Genomic DNA, 15,882 nt, shown 5'->3' on the forward strand with positions numbered 1-15,882 from the left:
AAGAACCAAAGCCAGGAGGCTGCTCAACGTAGATCTCCTCCTTCAAATCACCATTCAGGAAGGCCGACTTCACATCCAACTGATAAACAGGCCATCTCCTACGGCCAGCCAAAGCAAGAACAGCTCTAATGGTTGCCATACGAGCTGTGGGGGCAAAGGTGTCATGACAGTCAATCCCTGGGCGCTGGGCAAAACCCTTAGCAACAAGGCGAGCCTTGTGCTTATCCAAAGTACCATCATTGAGATATTTGGTCTTGAAGACCCACTTGACTCCAATCACCTTCTTCTTCGGGGGGCGTGGCACAAGTGACCAAGTGCCATTCCTCTCAATAGCCTCCAACTCAGCTTCCATAGCTTTCTTCCATGGGGCGGACTGTAAAGCCTCCTTTACGGAGGTGGGCTCTCGATCCTGCATAACACGGGACATCAAACAATAATTGGAGCAAACAAGCTCCGAAGAATGCGCCTGGTGCCTCCGTGACCGCCGCGGACCATCCTGCGGTCCCCACTCCTCAGGAACCCCCTCGATCCCTGAATCACGGAGTGTGTCACGGGCCCAGCGAGGAGGAGGCCGAACCTCCCCTCGTCGTTCTCCATCAGCAAAAGACTCTGGAATATCCACCGGTGGTAACTCCGCAGAGGTGTCCGGTGGAACAGTAGACTCTGTGTCAAAAACAGAATCATAATCAAAAGGCACGGGCTCCAGTGGAACTGTAGAAGGAGCTCAACTCTCCCCTGGATCTCCAAGAACGGGGTGCTCCTCACCCGTTGAAGAAGCCGGAACCTCCACAAACTGCACATCACGGCTAGTGTACACATCCCGCTTGACAGGATCATACAGTCGGTAGCCTTGGAACTGGGAGCTGTAGCCAACAAATACCTGTTTTCGGAAAGCCGCTTCAAATTTATCACGGTGAGCCTTGGGAATGTGAACATAGGCATCACACCCAAAGACTCGAAAGTAAGAAACATCTGGCTTCGTCCCAAAATAAGCCTCAAATGGAGTCATTCCTTCCACGGCCGAAGTAGGGGATCGATTAAGAATGTGGACTGCAGTAGCCACAGCCTCGGCCCACAGAACCTGAGGGGTACTGTCGGTGCTCCATCATGGTGCGCGCCATCTCGATCACACTGCGGTTCTTCCGTTCTAGAATACCATTTTCTTGAGGAGTATTGGTATTGGCAAACTCCTGGTGAATTCCTCTATCTGCACAAAACCGAGCAAATTCATTAGACACAAATTCACCTCCCTTGTCGGATCGCAAGGTCTTCAACTTCCTGCCTGATCGGTTCTCCTCAAAGAGAAGCCAATCCTTGAAGTGCGAGAAAGCTTCTGACTTTAGTGCCAAAAAATAGGCCCATGTCATCCTGCTATAATCATCCACGATCAGCATGAAGTACAAGCTCCCACGCAGGGACTCATTCCTCATAGGGCCACATAGATCCGTAGATACTAACTCCATCGGTGAAGTAGACCGCCGCGAAGCGGTGTGGGGAATGGCATCTCTATGCTGCTTCCACCGTATGCAGGAGACACATGGCTACTGGCTCACCACTATATCCGGCAACCCTCGAACAAGCTGTCCACGTGACGCCCTCCAAAGATAGTCATAGTTCAGGTGACCAAACTGAGCATGCCATAACTCAGACTGTGACTGTGAGGTAAGAAGAAGAGTAGAGAGGGCAGTGGAAGACTTCAGTTTGTAAATGTCGTTCTCCTCATATCCAGATGATAGAACCTTCCTCGATTCACGATCAAGGACTTGGACTGTAGAACTATCAAACTCCACCAAAAGACCAAGGGAGCAAATCTTATGGACTGAAAGAAGATGGTACCCTAATCCTGGTACATGCAAAACCTCTGAGGTATGGGTGCCACCTCGTCCATCCGGAATAAGCTGCATCTTACCCCGACCTGCAACAGAAACTGAAGAGCTGTCTCCAATGAGAACCTGCCCACGCGAAGGTCGCAGCTGGGCAACACCATCTGATGAAGGAGTCATGCGCCGTGAGGCACCACTATCAACAATCCACTCTCGAGCTTGGGGAGCCGTCATCGCAACATCAGAAGCATTCAGTGAAGCGTCCTCAATGACAACTAGATGTAGAAATGCAGCTGATGAGGGTGCAGCCACTGCTCCAGAATCCTTGGTTTCCTTCTTCTTGGTATCCTTCGAGTCTTTGTCAGGGCAATCCTTCTTCCAATGGCCAATCTTTCCACAAATATGACATGTGGAGTCTTTGTCCTTGTCCTTCTTGGACTTGTTATCCCCCTTCTTCTTCTTTTGGTCCTTCCCCTTCTTCTGAGAGGCTTGACCTGTCAACGCCTCCGACTTGGAAGCATTCTGTCCCTTTAACTGTTCCTCTTGGTCCAAGACCATAGGAACCAACTCTTCCCAGCGAAGAGTAGACTCTCGCCCCGAAGCAATAAGGGCAGAGTAAAATGTACCGAATCGTGGCGGCAACTGGGACAATAGTGTGATCGCCATGTCTTCGGAGGAAATCGGCTTCCCCGCATTCTGAACCTGCATCTGTAGCTGCCTTAGCTTGTTAATGTGTTCCCTTAGCGAAGAAGACTTATTGACGGACAAGGTCCGCATCTGTACCTCCAAAGAAACCCTCTTCATCAAGGTCATCCGATTGTACATTTGATCAAGCTCCAGCCATATCTCACGAGCCACCGTCAAGTGCTCGATGTGAGCGATCACGGCTGTAGTGCATGATAGAAAGAGAAAGGATCGAATCCTGGCATTCAGTTTGTCCCAATGAGACTGGGCCCTGGCCAACTCCGCACGAGCATCGGAAGAGAGTTTGGACTCATCTCTTACCGAAGGCCGGTCAATATCCTCCTGTACCAACTCCGCCAAATCATAGGACTCAAGGATGGCCAACATCATAACGCGCCAAATGCGATAGTTGTCACCGTCGAGCTTCTGATCTGTAGGAAGAGCCGGTAAGACAGGCACCTTCCGGTCCATAATCGCCTGGAACTCCAAGTCCATCTCTGTAGACATCTTCACCTGCAATGCCTTCTCAAATGCAAAAGCAGCCCCCTCTGACTGGGTAAACTCAGCCTGCTAAGGCTCTTCCGCATCCCGAAGCGTCTTCACCCGCCGGAGGCGATAAAAAAGCAAAACCTGCACTTTTAGGTTGAAAACTCAAACTTCCTCCGCGTCAAACAGCAGTAAACAGCAGCAAATCCACCACCTGTACTCCTTTCTTGTGCGCCCACACTCGTTTCAGCCTTGTTCCAAGGCGCAGCCCTCCTGTCTGCCCTTAAACGCAAAAAATGCAAATTTGTGTCGCGATGGAAACTCCCCTTCAGGTTGATTCTGCGCTCAGTCAGCCCTCAAACACTGCTCTGATACCATGTCAGAGTGCAGCGGTGCGGAAGCGTAGGACTGAGAGAGAGAGAACGCAGAGAGAGAAGGGAGAGAAAGAGACAGTGGACGATGAAGATCTGCTGCATATAGAATGCTGAATACAAAGATATACACGGGCGCAGTGTGCTGGACTGCGTGTCTCCACCTCGACGATGCGACCTGCTGTCCACCTCGAAGTCTGCTGCAGTCTGCACTGTCTGCTGTCTGAAATCTGTGAACAGAGACAGAAATCTGCACGGCACCGGTCTGTAATCTGCGACAGAGAAGAGTCGGGAGATGTATGAGACTGAAATAGCAGACATCTGCCCAAAAAATAGGACAGGTCGGCTGTGGGCTGCAGGTGGCAGTCCGACTGTGCAGCCCAGATCCTGCCTGCCTGGCAATGATCTCTAACAATTGTTGCATTGCACACGGTTGTTCGATCAATTTCATAACAGGTCCTTGATAGAGGGGGCTCTAGTTGTGTCTTCTCAGAGGGAGCAACAAGGCAAGGGCAAACAAAACTTAACTCAAAATCAAAATCAAAATCACAACAAGGCTAGTGAATCCAAAAGAACCCCTCAATCTACTCTTAAACTTAGATGGCAAAATGTACCTAAGAAGAATAGTTATAGTCAACATTGTCAAAAGGCTCACAATTATAATGACGAATGTGGATCTAAGACAAGAGACACATAGCCAAAATTCCAAAATCAAACCCTTGCACCCCAATCGAGTAACCCCCAATAGGGGAAGTGGAAGCAAGAGGCACAGCCAAAATCCGAAAATCAAATCCCCTCATCCCAATCGGATAACCCCTAGTAGGGAAAGTGGGGTGGTGGCAAGCCCATATCCACATTGCCACTGGTCAATCATCACAGCTGATGAACACTCAACCCCAAAGGGTTTGTCTGATTGGTTTGCATAGGCCCACATCGTCTCGTTAGAGACATCGGATGTGAGTTTCATTCACATCTACAAGTTGCCAACTGATGAGGTGCCTAGAGAGGCCCACTCATCACAACCGAGCACTTCAGCACCTATTTGTCTTGTGAGCAGTGGAGCTACCCATCACAATAGCAAGCATTTTTCTTTTCCAAGCCCCTACAGCCAAGAGTATCTGGCATTTTTCTTTCCCAAGCCCCTACAGCCAAGAGTGTTCGCATAGGAAATAACACCTCTGTCAAGATTCAAGCCCAAGGTCGCATCAATTTTTCCATTGATCTGGATCCAAATCTCACTTCACTGAATGATGTCCATCATGTCCCCCAACTTGGAGTAAACTTGTTGTCCATTCAACAACTTTGCCAATTGGGACAAGCACTCTTCTTCACTATGACCATAGTGAAGGTCCTAGACTCTCAGACTAATTTAGTGATTACTGGAAGCAAGGCACAACCTAATGGCCTTTACCACATGACCCATTTTCTTACCGCGCCGATTGTTGATGATTTGGAGTTCCATCACTTCTAGGCCTTGGTCACCACACAAGCCCACAGACCCTGAGCCTCTTTAGCATTTTTGCTTACGACATCTTGGCTACGCCTCTCTTTATGAGCTATCGCGTTAGGGAATGGTGAGGGTCTTCCACACCTAAATATCTCAAGAGGTTTGTAAAGCATGTCAACTAGATAAGCAACATCGTACACCCTTTCCTCAGTAGTTTGTCACTTGTGCTGTTGAACCCCTTAGGCTCATTATGTAGACCTTTGTGGTCTCGCATCCACTGCCACCTTGAATGGCATGTTGTACCTCTTTTTTATAGTGGATGATTTCTCTAGATATATGTGAGTGTACTTCCTAAAGCACAAGTGAGATGCCTTTACTTATTCCAGTGCTTGGGTGCTGCTGGTCCATAACCAGACTGATCGTCGTGTAGGTGCGATGAGAAGTAATTCCGGCGGCAAGTTTACCTCCCACAAGTTTTCTAAGTTTCTATAGGAGCAAGGCATTGCATGCCAGCTCACTCTACGAACTCCCTCACACAAAATGGAGTCGTTGAGTGCAGAAACCGAATAATCATGGATACGGCACGATCTATGCTATTTCCAGTAGAGCTCCCTAAGCACCTTTGGGTTGAGGCTATTAACACTTCGGTGTAAATCCTTAACTAATGTCCGACTGCAACGGTCCCAAAAAGACTCTGTACAAGGCATTCTTTGGCTCTCAGCTTGTTATTTCTCACTTCACAATTTTCAATAGTCATGTCTATACGCACACTTCTAATGACAAGATAAGAAAGCTCACCCCTCAAGCAGATCTCTTGATCTTTGTGGACTATTCTTCTGAAGCGAAAGACTATCATTTGTTCGATCCTTGGACGAACAAGGTGATCATTTCGTCTTTAATGAGAGAGACATAGTACAGTCCTATACACTAGACTCTTCCTTCTCACCTTCGCTCACATCATTTTGTGCATACTAAGCCGAGTCTACTGCCCACTCTTGACCTTTCTGCAAGTACTTCAATTCCCACGCATCCTCCGCGAGACTCGTCACCTTACTGATACTAGTAGATCACACGAGATTCAGGGATCCTTTCACTCAATTCCTCTTCGAAGAGCCCAAGGAGGTTCTCTCGACTCACACCTCAACCTTCATATACATCGCTATTTACAGTTGATTACATTGCACATTCTAAAACGAATAGTTGGTAGGATGCACTCTAAGACTCTCTATGGCGTGAGGCCATGGAGAAGGAACTGGATAGTATTGATTGAAATGGGACTTGGACATTGGTGGATCGTCCTCATCACAAGCAGGTCATCGAGACGAAGTGGACATTACTAAAGGCTAATGGTACTTCTGACAAATATAAGACTCACCTTGTAGTGCAAGGTTTTAGGTAAAAGCACGGCATTGAGTATGAAGAAACCTTTGCACCTACCGCTCGGTTGACATTATTTCTTCTATTGGTTGCACTCACTGCTCACCACGATTAGTTAATCTATCAGATGGACATCAAAAGGCCTTTTTGAACAATTATTTAGACAAGGAAGTTTATGTGGAGAAGCCTCCCGGCTTTTCTTCCACTGACCTGACTAATAAGATATTTCGCTTGTGGAAAGCTCTTTATATGCTGAAGCAAGCGCCGAGGTCTTGGTACCACAAGATAGATGAGTTCTTACGAACTCATGGCTACCCCCAATGATCCAAATCTATATGTACACACTACCAGCGCAAGGGTTGGCTATATCCTAATGTATGTCAATGATATATTACTCATTGACTCAGATTCTATGGCTATTGCAAATATCAAAGCAAAACTTTGCTCTACATTCAAGATGACAATTTTAGGTTTGTTTGTCCTATTTCTTGGGGATAAGAATTGTTAGATCTGAGGAAAGTATCTTTCTATCACAAAAAAAGTACACCCTTCAACTAGTGGAACAATATTGCACTAATCAAATGCAACCAATGGCCACGTCTCTTGATCCAACTATCCATCTGTATAAGGATACCTCGGGTCAATCTTTTGATGCTCATACCTATCGTTCTATTATAGGATAATTACTCTAGTTGATTCTTACTAGCCCAAATCTTGCATACTCAATTAGTTTGCTTAGTCAGTATTTCAATGTCTCATTGGATTGCTTGTCTTTGCGTGTTAAGATATTTAAGGTGTACCTATAATTATGGACTAACTTAAGGTCATGATTTATGCTTGCAAGGGTACACTAATTCTGACTTACGAGAGATCCTAACACCTAGCATTCCCATGGTGGCTACCTCTACACCTTAGGCACAATACCCATCTCTTAGGCTAGCCATAAGCAAAAGACAGTAGCAATTTTCACACCTGAGACAAAGTATCGAGCTCTCTTTGATGATACTATGGAGGCTATCTATTTGAGAAACTTGTTGGCCGTGCTACAGTTTCCTTGCAAATCGCCTACAATTGTCTACTACGACAACCAAAGTGCCATTGCCCTTGCGAAAAATCCCATCATCACCCCACGAACATGGCATGTAACGGTTCACTACTACTTCACCAAAGAGCAAGTTAAGCTAGGTACCATTCACCTAGAGTTTATGCCATCTAGTGACAATTTTGCAAATATTTTGACCAAGGCGGTCAAACAACCAGTTCTACAAAATCTTCTACCACGAATCGCTTGGGTACACCCTTCTCTACTTCTTCCACTTCTCCTTCTAGTTTGAGAAGATACGGTCTTCTTCTCTTGATGGTAACAGTGATTATGCTTATAGTTTTTCACCTTCAAACTTTTATGTCTTTTGTATTGACTATTATGAACATTTATAACTTCATTCATCCTGTCAGGATGACATAATTGTAAAAGGATTCTTGGATAAGTGAAAAATTCCCTTGCAAGAGCACTGTCCAAGTGCAATCGTTACATCACATTTTGCATGAATATGAATACTTGCATCTTCCTTTGCATTACCCCATGCATTGGCATTCTGTTCATATAAACATGCACCTATATACAATTATCCCTTTTCAGTCACCCTTGGAATGGTCAACTCCAAATCCACCATACTCATGGCATTGCACATTGCAATCTCCAAATGTTTTTTTTTTCCCTATGTTTGCATATTGGCTTTGCTTGTCTTGCTTACTTACCCATTATCGTATTACCTTTCTCTTCACATATTCTCCATAAGATTGGCACACACACACACTCTTAGAAATCCCTACGCGCTTACCCTAGTAGTATGTGGAATTGTTTTACTTGTTTTATGAGAATAGTGGGACTATCCATCCTTATTTTCCCGTACTTCGGAGCATAGTAACTCAATGAGATGAACACCGATTCAAAACTCTTATTTAATGCTAAATCTCATGCTGCACTAAACCAAAGCCCTCCAAAAAAAACAAGTCCATTATTCATTCCATCCACCTTTACAAGACTTGATAGACCCTTGGACACCCAATGTGCACCCTTGGTCCGATGCCCTGGCCTCTTTGGGATAATCACTTGGGCTCCCTTGGTAAGATAATCATCGTCTTTGTAGTCTTGGTAGGTCATTGGGCAACCGTCGTACACCCTTTGCCCGATACCTTGGCTGCTTTGAGGTGGAATGCCTTGGGATAAAACGACCACAAAAAACAAATAAACAAACAAAAACACAAAATGACTTATTTCTCATGCCTCAATTTTGAACCCGAGAGGAGGTGTTGAGCTAAAAATGCATCAACTTGACTTAAACATTCCCAAAATATATGCTTAATTAATGAAGAAACTCTCTTTTTTTTTAAACACGATCCTAGAGAGTTATTGTATCCCACATGCAAAACCCTGATTTGGGTGCCCCAAACTTTCTATAAATAGGCATGCAACCCACCACTCTCCTTTAATCTCGTTTTTGCATGTTTCAAGAGTTGTATCTCTATTGCCTACATCCCATTCGCAAAGGACATCACGGTCAGAGCTTCCCCTAGCCATCTGCAACCATTTGGAGCCTAATTCCAACCTTCGCCTTCACCTTGCAACTATCGCCTACTATCAAATTGTTGTGTTTGTTGCTAACATCATTTGGTGCTATCGTCATTAGTCAAACAGTGTCGCTATCTCCAAATTTTGTGTTTACTAAGTCTCTCTCTTCTCCAATTGTTGCATGTATCTTCTGCACAATTTCCTACTAATTACAATTGTCACCCAATCTTTCTCTCTCCTCAAATACCTATGTTCTTAGTCTTTCTCTCCCTTGCAATGCCATTTGCATCAAATCCATCTTTCCCTGGCTGCGTTTGATGGTGTTCGACACATGAAGGCTACCTTGCTTCATTTTCGAAATCCATTCGGAGTATGACACACTCTCCAGCTCATAACCTCTACCTTGATCCCAAAGATATGAGATTTCGAGATTCAATATTCACTACATAGTGTGTTTGCTACATGAGCATTGTATATTCAATATTCATTCATTTTATTATTCTTTGTGTTCACTATCTCTGAGTTACCCTAAACTTAAACCTAATTGTGTTTTGTGTTTATCAATTTGTGCTTTATTGTACAATTGGTTTTGTGTTTTCTGCATTTAGAGCATTTCTTCACAAGTCACACATGTCACTTATCTATGTAGTTAGTCGTACCCCCTTAAACCCCATATATGTATATTCTATTTTATACATATGGTCCTAGCACCTTGAAATGTTTCCCTATAAATATTGCATTAATTAATTACCACCTTAATTTATGTAACAATATACATGACATCTTGGTCAAACTCTAGACTTGCATCACATTCAAACCCTTTTAAGGATCTTGGCACTAACTTCAAGAAGATTCTCAACATCAATAGGAGGTAACAATTGTTCCTTCACGCTTAGGGCTATCATAGCCTATTTTTCACAATATGGGATGCTATCCCCTTGTGGTGTTACGTCCCCACCTTGGCCTCTCCCCACTTCCCCTCAACCACCTTGAGAGGACTCATACTCATGATTCGAATTTTTAGCTCCAACTAGGCTATCAAGCAACTCTTCAAGTTTCTTCTACATAATTAAATCAGAGACACTTTATTTGTACCACAATACCTAGGGGTAAATGCAATTAGCCACATTTTATTTGGACAACAGTACTCGGGTAATTTTGGCCACTTGCCCATCTTCAAAGAGTTCAAAGTTTCTTAGCTTTTAGATCACTTCCTTGCTTAAACAAAGAATATATCCTTTTCCAGTATAGTACTTAGCAAAAGCTTGAGCATGTCACATAGCATTTTGCCCAAACTGGTTCGAACATACTTAGGTCAGCCATATTCCTGGGCAGCCAGCTTTTTCACTGATAACTAGTTATGGCAGCCCCACACTTCATACACTTCAGTTCTCATCCAGCGATTCCCCCGAGTGTCTCTGTCATCCGTTCAACATCGTGTTGACTCATTTTCTCACTGTACCTTCTCTGGTCTCTGTTCCCACATGGATTCAAAGCACAAACCTTTCCTCTGCCAGTGAAACTTCCCCAAAAGGTGGATGATTTTTGTTCATGTGAGTGTTGCACTGAAGACCTCAGTTTCTTGTGACACAAGTCTTTACAGCTATCTATTCATGTTTGCTACTGCCACAGCACATCCAGCACTTCCTCAATCTACTTGTGGCAGAGTATTGCTGCACTTCTTGCATATTCTAGCCTGACCCTGCTTGTGGCAGCTATTTGTCCACTGATCAAGGTGTTTGGTGAACACTCCAGCCTGTTCCAAGGTCAACACGCTTTCCAAGGCAGAGGACTCCTGCATTTTGGGTAGAAGCAGCAGTTCAGATCATTTTGGCCTGCAGCTTTTGGCAGATATCTCTCTACTTTGGAAGATTCTCACTCTTTACCCCCCCTGCCCCCCAAAAGGCCAAAGTTTTTACTGCTGTCATGTTTGCTGCAGGCACATCAACTTTCAGCACTTCCTCAATCTCCTTGTGGAAGCATATTGCTGCATTTCTTGCATATGTCTAGCCTTTCATGACCACTCCAGCCTGTTCCAAGGTCAATACACTTTCCAAGCCTCTGCTTGTGGCAGCTATTTGTTCACTGATCAAGGTGTTTGCTGACCACTCCAGCCTGTTCCAAGGTCAACAAGCTTTCCAAGGCACAGGACTCCTGCATTTTGGGTAGCAGCAGCAGGTTACATCATTTTGGCCTCTCTGCTTTGGAAGATTCTCTCTCATTTACCTCCCCCCCGCCCCATCCCACCCTGCGGGTCTATGTCAGCCATTCTTTTTCCAAACTTCCTCAATTCGACTTTCCCCAAAACAACTTACCCATACTCTAGAACAACAAGGAACACATAGAATTAGAATTGTAGATTCTCCACCAAGCTTTTGGCTTATGGAAACCATCCTCCTAGCACATGGTTAAGGCACATCCAAGCACTACACAAGCACACAATTACCATCCCTCCAATAAAGGCCTCTGAACTCAAGATGCTCCATTGAATCAACTCTACTTAGATGAATGACTCCCTCTTAAGTCATTACCCCCTCAGTTATCACTAGATCAATAACAGTATTCTGAATCTAGAGTGGCAAACAGTCTGTTGACTTTTTCCAGGGTTTCAGCAGGCAACAATGCCACTAGACCTGAAAGAAAGCTGGATCAAATGGCAAAAGCCTCTTCTCATCTCCACTAGCTTGCTCAAGGTAGCATATGGTTACTTGCAGAGACAGCTATGCATGCTCTGAAAAACATAGGCATTTGACTAAACTCTAGTCATCGGGATTCAAATTTCAAGCTAACTCAAAATGACAAATGTACTGCAACCTTTACATTCAAGTTCATTCATTAATCATGTAGAGAGGATGATCCCTGTTTTTTGGCTGCATTTGGCAGTTCCAGAAACCACCAAGCATCTCAAACTTGAAAACTTTACTTATCTTTCAGCATTAGTAGCAGACTGCACATAGAAGCAATTAATCTGAGAAGATAACACAGCTTCATTCGGAAAGCTAACCTCCTTGACTGCCTGCACATCATCTGCATTGCCAAAAAGAGAGGAGAAATATGCTGGCTTGTAGATAGAACCACTGAGAACCTCATCATTAAGTGAAGTCTGACGAGTTGTGCAAGGACTGGAGGCGGGACTCAAAAACCCAAAAGCTCCTGATCTGCCCTCAATATCAACAGGCTGATATACATTTCCATGGTCTAAACCCAGCCTGTACATTTGCAGCCAAAGAAAAGCCGAAACAAAACGTACTAGAAAGCCTGATATTTGCATCCAAAGAACCAGCTGTAATGAAAAGGCTGTAAACTTGCCAATATTTGAGTTCAGTGGTATTTGCCTGCAAAAGGAAATCCTCAGAATATGGACGAGCATGAGTGAAACTTGTCACCCTTCAAAAATGATACTAATTAGCCAAGAATGTTAAACCATACCTAATCTCAACTGCAAAAAGGATAAACCAAGCTATGTCAAGAAGCAGAGAACAACCCAGTAGAACTGCATATGTGCGGCCTAATGTCTGACTCCCACTCTCTATTGCAACAAGTGCATAGAGTGCAATTGCCAAATTAGCAACAAGAAGTCCCGTGTAGGAGACACCCAAGCAACCAATCAAACAGCATCCTACCTGAAACAGAAAGAAAATATCATGCAACATGCTGTGACATTTATTTGTCGCCAACACTGATTTCATTCATAACTTTCCTGGCAGCCTTTGTCATTTATTCAACGTTTTAAAGCTACTATGTACTTGAGACAGATTAAGGATCACCAGAGTTACAAGATGTCTACCTGCCCTTAAGCAGTAAGTTTAGCTCATGACAATTTAGCAAGAATCAACATCAGCAGATAATGCTTGAACCTCCTAGCAGTTTTAAGAGCCTACATTCTGACCAAATCACCTACTTAAAAATTAGAAGCAGACCCTGAGACACGATCATCAAATAGAACATATCTGTTGTGCTACGTCAACAATGAGAATTACTTCCAACAGAAAACTACGGCTCTTGAGTACCTACATTTTAGCTGAAGCAAGTCATACAGAAAGATTATAACAGGGATGTCACAAGTTTCAGATATAATGTACCCTGTCTGAAAAAGACAAACTGTCTTAGACTGTTTTTTTAACATGCATTATTGCAATGCTTCTTCAACACCAGAAAAGTGGAATAAAGTCATGTATATTCCCAATGTCCCTGCTCACATGTCCAGTTGCCCATTCTGATTGATGTATCTGTCAAATGTAAGTTGGGCTGCCAGATTTCCATCTTAATGAGGACGCAAGCAGCATGTTTAGCTCATATAATCAGCAATGTCCATTGTCAATGTTTTTCAGGTGAGTTGCCAAAGCAGGTGCAATGAACCAGGAGGGGTCTGGTGGACAGATCTCTCCCGCCCATGAACAAAAAGATGTTAGCCTAAAGCAGGAGTAAAATACGTTGATGCATGTTTGTTATAGATATGTGATAATCTGAGCCACCAACAACCTAAATAATGTTGGCCTAAAGCAAGACTAAAACAAGATAATGGATGTTCATTACATACGCAATGACCTGAAGCCTGCCACTTCCAGATGAAAGAGCAGGGCTAGGATCAATCATGTCTTGTTTGTATGACCGATGTCTCCCAAAAAGACAACTAGAACCAGTACTGCATGCTCTATCGGGTGATTCATTACTTGGAGGTGCATTTCAGGGCTGATATATAATGCCTCTCATTATGCAGGACTTGCCCTGAGAGCTGCATGACTTCTTAACTCTTGGCAAAGGGATCGCTCTTAGGCTTCCTCCCTTTTCATCTCACTAGGCGAGACAATCAGAAGGTCAGTCACAGACCCCTCTCTCTCTCTCTCTCTCTCTCTCTCTCTCTCTCTCTCTCTCTCTCTCTAAAACCAGATAACTGCTTATGCATGAGGGGAACATTCTGAACCTGCACGTAAAGGAGCACGACTGCAAGCGATTGCAGATGATCATAAGCCTGGAACCATGTTCTGATCCTTGCTCTGGCAATGGAGCACAGCATATTCCCCTAACCTGACTCGCCCTTGACACGCATCCAAGCACTGAGTGTAAGACCACAGCTCAATCTTGTTGGTCGTACACCGTTTGGAGGGGAGCCTTGCCTCGGGGACAGCAACCTACATGATCCCTCTAAGAGTGGTACTCTGCACGCTTCTGGTGTACGTTCAAGTTATCCTGCATCAAGGCCTCTGCTGGAATAATCTGCCATGAATTGATGAGAAATCGCAGGAGCTGTCAAGGTAACCAATCAATCCCCATTCAATCTGTCTTCGATCGGGCTGCTCTGCTCCCTCGGCCTTGGCTGATGATGACGATGATGATTCTTTTCTTCTACCTGCAGTGTTGCAGCAGCAAGACTAACGTCTCCAAGTCTTTCAAAAAATTTAGTCCTGACTCTCTCTCTCTCTCATGATTTGTGTCTTTTGTTTTGTTTGCTTACCCAAGAAAGCTACCCAAGGAAAAGGGTATTTTTAAGGGGAGGTTTTCTAGCGGTTGGAGCACACACTCTTGGAGCTTATGCTAGTAACCCAATTGGTTTGAGGGTGGGTTGAGCTTCATGGGTGAGTGAATTTAAACCATGGGCTATGAGCCTTTGACAGCAAAAATATCTATGCGTCTGCGCTCTTGGTGCTCATTTTTGCGCCTTGCTAAAGAGTACCACATACCTCTAATTGAGCCAAATGTTGCTAATGATGGTTTATATTTGATTGGTTATCGAGTAAATATTAATATTTTTGGCCTTCTTTGTCGACTCTTCTAGAATTTTCAAAAAATGGAAAAATATTTCATAAAATAGCAAATGATTGCTTATACATGTAAGGCTTTATCATTACAAAATTTTATTTATCGACTTCTTAATTTGTCTTCTTATTCATCTCCTTTTTTATTCATGTTTTTTATTTTTTTTCTCTATTTATATGAAGGGTCATAAGGCTTGTTCACATGATGTTCTTTGTTTTTCTTTTTCTCTCTTTATGAGCATGGTAAGACCATAGCCAAATCCTTGGCTCTTTTTTTGTATGCCCTCTCTCATATTGCATATAAAATATAAGCAAGGAATATAAAGTACATAGCTAATAAGAGAACATCATAAAATTTATTTAATTCTAAACAATTTCATATAAGACCACTTTGTCCACTCATGCACGTCCACTATGAAGCTTAGATGGCAATTTAGATAGATGATAAGTGAAGAATTTAATGCCAACTAGAAAAACTTTGACTATATGAGATAGATGATAATAGTTTTCCGAAGGTCTCCTTTTTATAGCCCATGAAGGTGGTCAAGTCAGTCTATCCAACAAACCACGTTATAAACCTTTACTAGTTAGTAGAGGAATATTCTGAGAACATTTCCATTTATCATCAAGTTAGGGATGTTGCCCCCAAAACACCTATGAAAGAAGCTAGCTATCCCCTTGAGACTCCCAACCAAAGCCTCTTTCATAGTCTCCATAACCCAAAATAGGGACTCCTAATAACTCCCACAATGTGCAACTTGATGTGCAATGCGACTTGAGTTGCTAACAACTTATCTACTATATCTAACCCAAAGGTTAGACCCACAATGGTCACCTTTTTGCTATCCAATCATAGATCTCATCTAACATTTAAGTTAGGATCCAACCAATGTTTGGGATCACACATGGCTTCCCCTCATAATGAGAGTCTTACAACTTTAAGTAGCATGGATCATTGGTGGTATCTTTCAAGGGTGGGAAATTAAGCATATCTAACAAAACCCTCCCCCAATGTCCCTACATATGAACTACATCATCTATTCATGTGAAATCTCAAGAGATGGATTCAAGGCAAATCCTTTGTAAGTGCTTTAGTGAAAAGATTTGCTCCATTTTCCTCTATTGGACAGTAGACCAACTTTATTATCCCTTGTTGAGATGGCAAGCTCAACATCTGCAAACATTGATGATGGACCGCATTGTTAGATGGGTCCGCGCATCTATACTCAGCATGTCAGTGGTCATTATAATCCTCACATGGCCACTAACTTATCACTTATTATATTTGGTTTGTTGCACCTACCTAGAGTTGGTATAGTTATAGCACCAACAATCAATTAATATAGTTAGTTATGTACTGTTAGAC

The 15,882-nt window shown here is 43.5% G+C and overlaps 1 protein-coding gene across 3 annotated transcripts in view; it reads right to left on the minus strand.

Moving 5' to 3' along the window:
• LOC148017404 (uncharacterized) overlaps window positions 1–14,302 on the minus strand; it is a 59,893-nt gene extending 45,591 nt beyond the window's left edge. Inside the window, exons 1-3 of one of the 3 annotated variants that reach the window (XM_087663192.1) lie at window positions 13,685–14,302; window positions 12,190–12,383; window positions 11,765–12,095 (exon numbers count right to left, since the gene is read on the minus strand). In XM_087663192.1, the coding sequence (XP_087519318.1) occupies window positions 11,765–12,095; window positions 12,190–12,383; window positions 13,685–13,777 (618 nt within the window). In that variant the 5' untranslated portion in view covers window positions 13,778–14,302. The remainder of the gene's footprint in view (window positions 1–11,764; window positions 12,096–12,189; window positions 12,384–13,684) is intronic. The other 2 variants (XM_087663194.1, XM_087663193.1) reach the window with 2 other exon arrangements.
• Window positions 14,303–15,882: the final 1,580 nt, after the last annotated feature.

This window comes from Lygodium microphyllum, chromosome 22 (assembly GCF_053477565.2).
Source record: "Lygodium microphyllum isolate KBCC chromosome 22, Lygodium_microphyllum_v1.1.10, whole genome shotgun sequence".
Classification (NCBI taxonomy): Eukaryota; Viridiplantae; Streptophyta; class Polypodiopsida; order Schizaeales; family Lygodiaceae; genus Lygodium; species Lygodium microphyllum.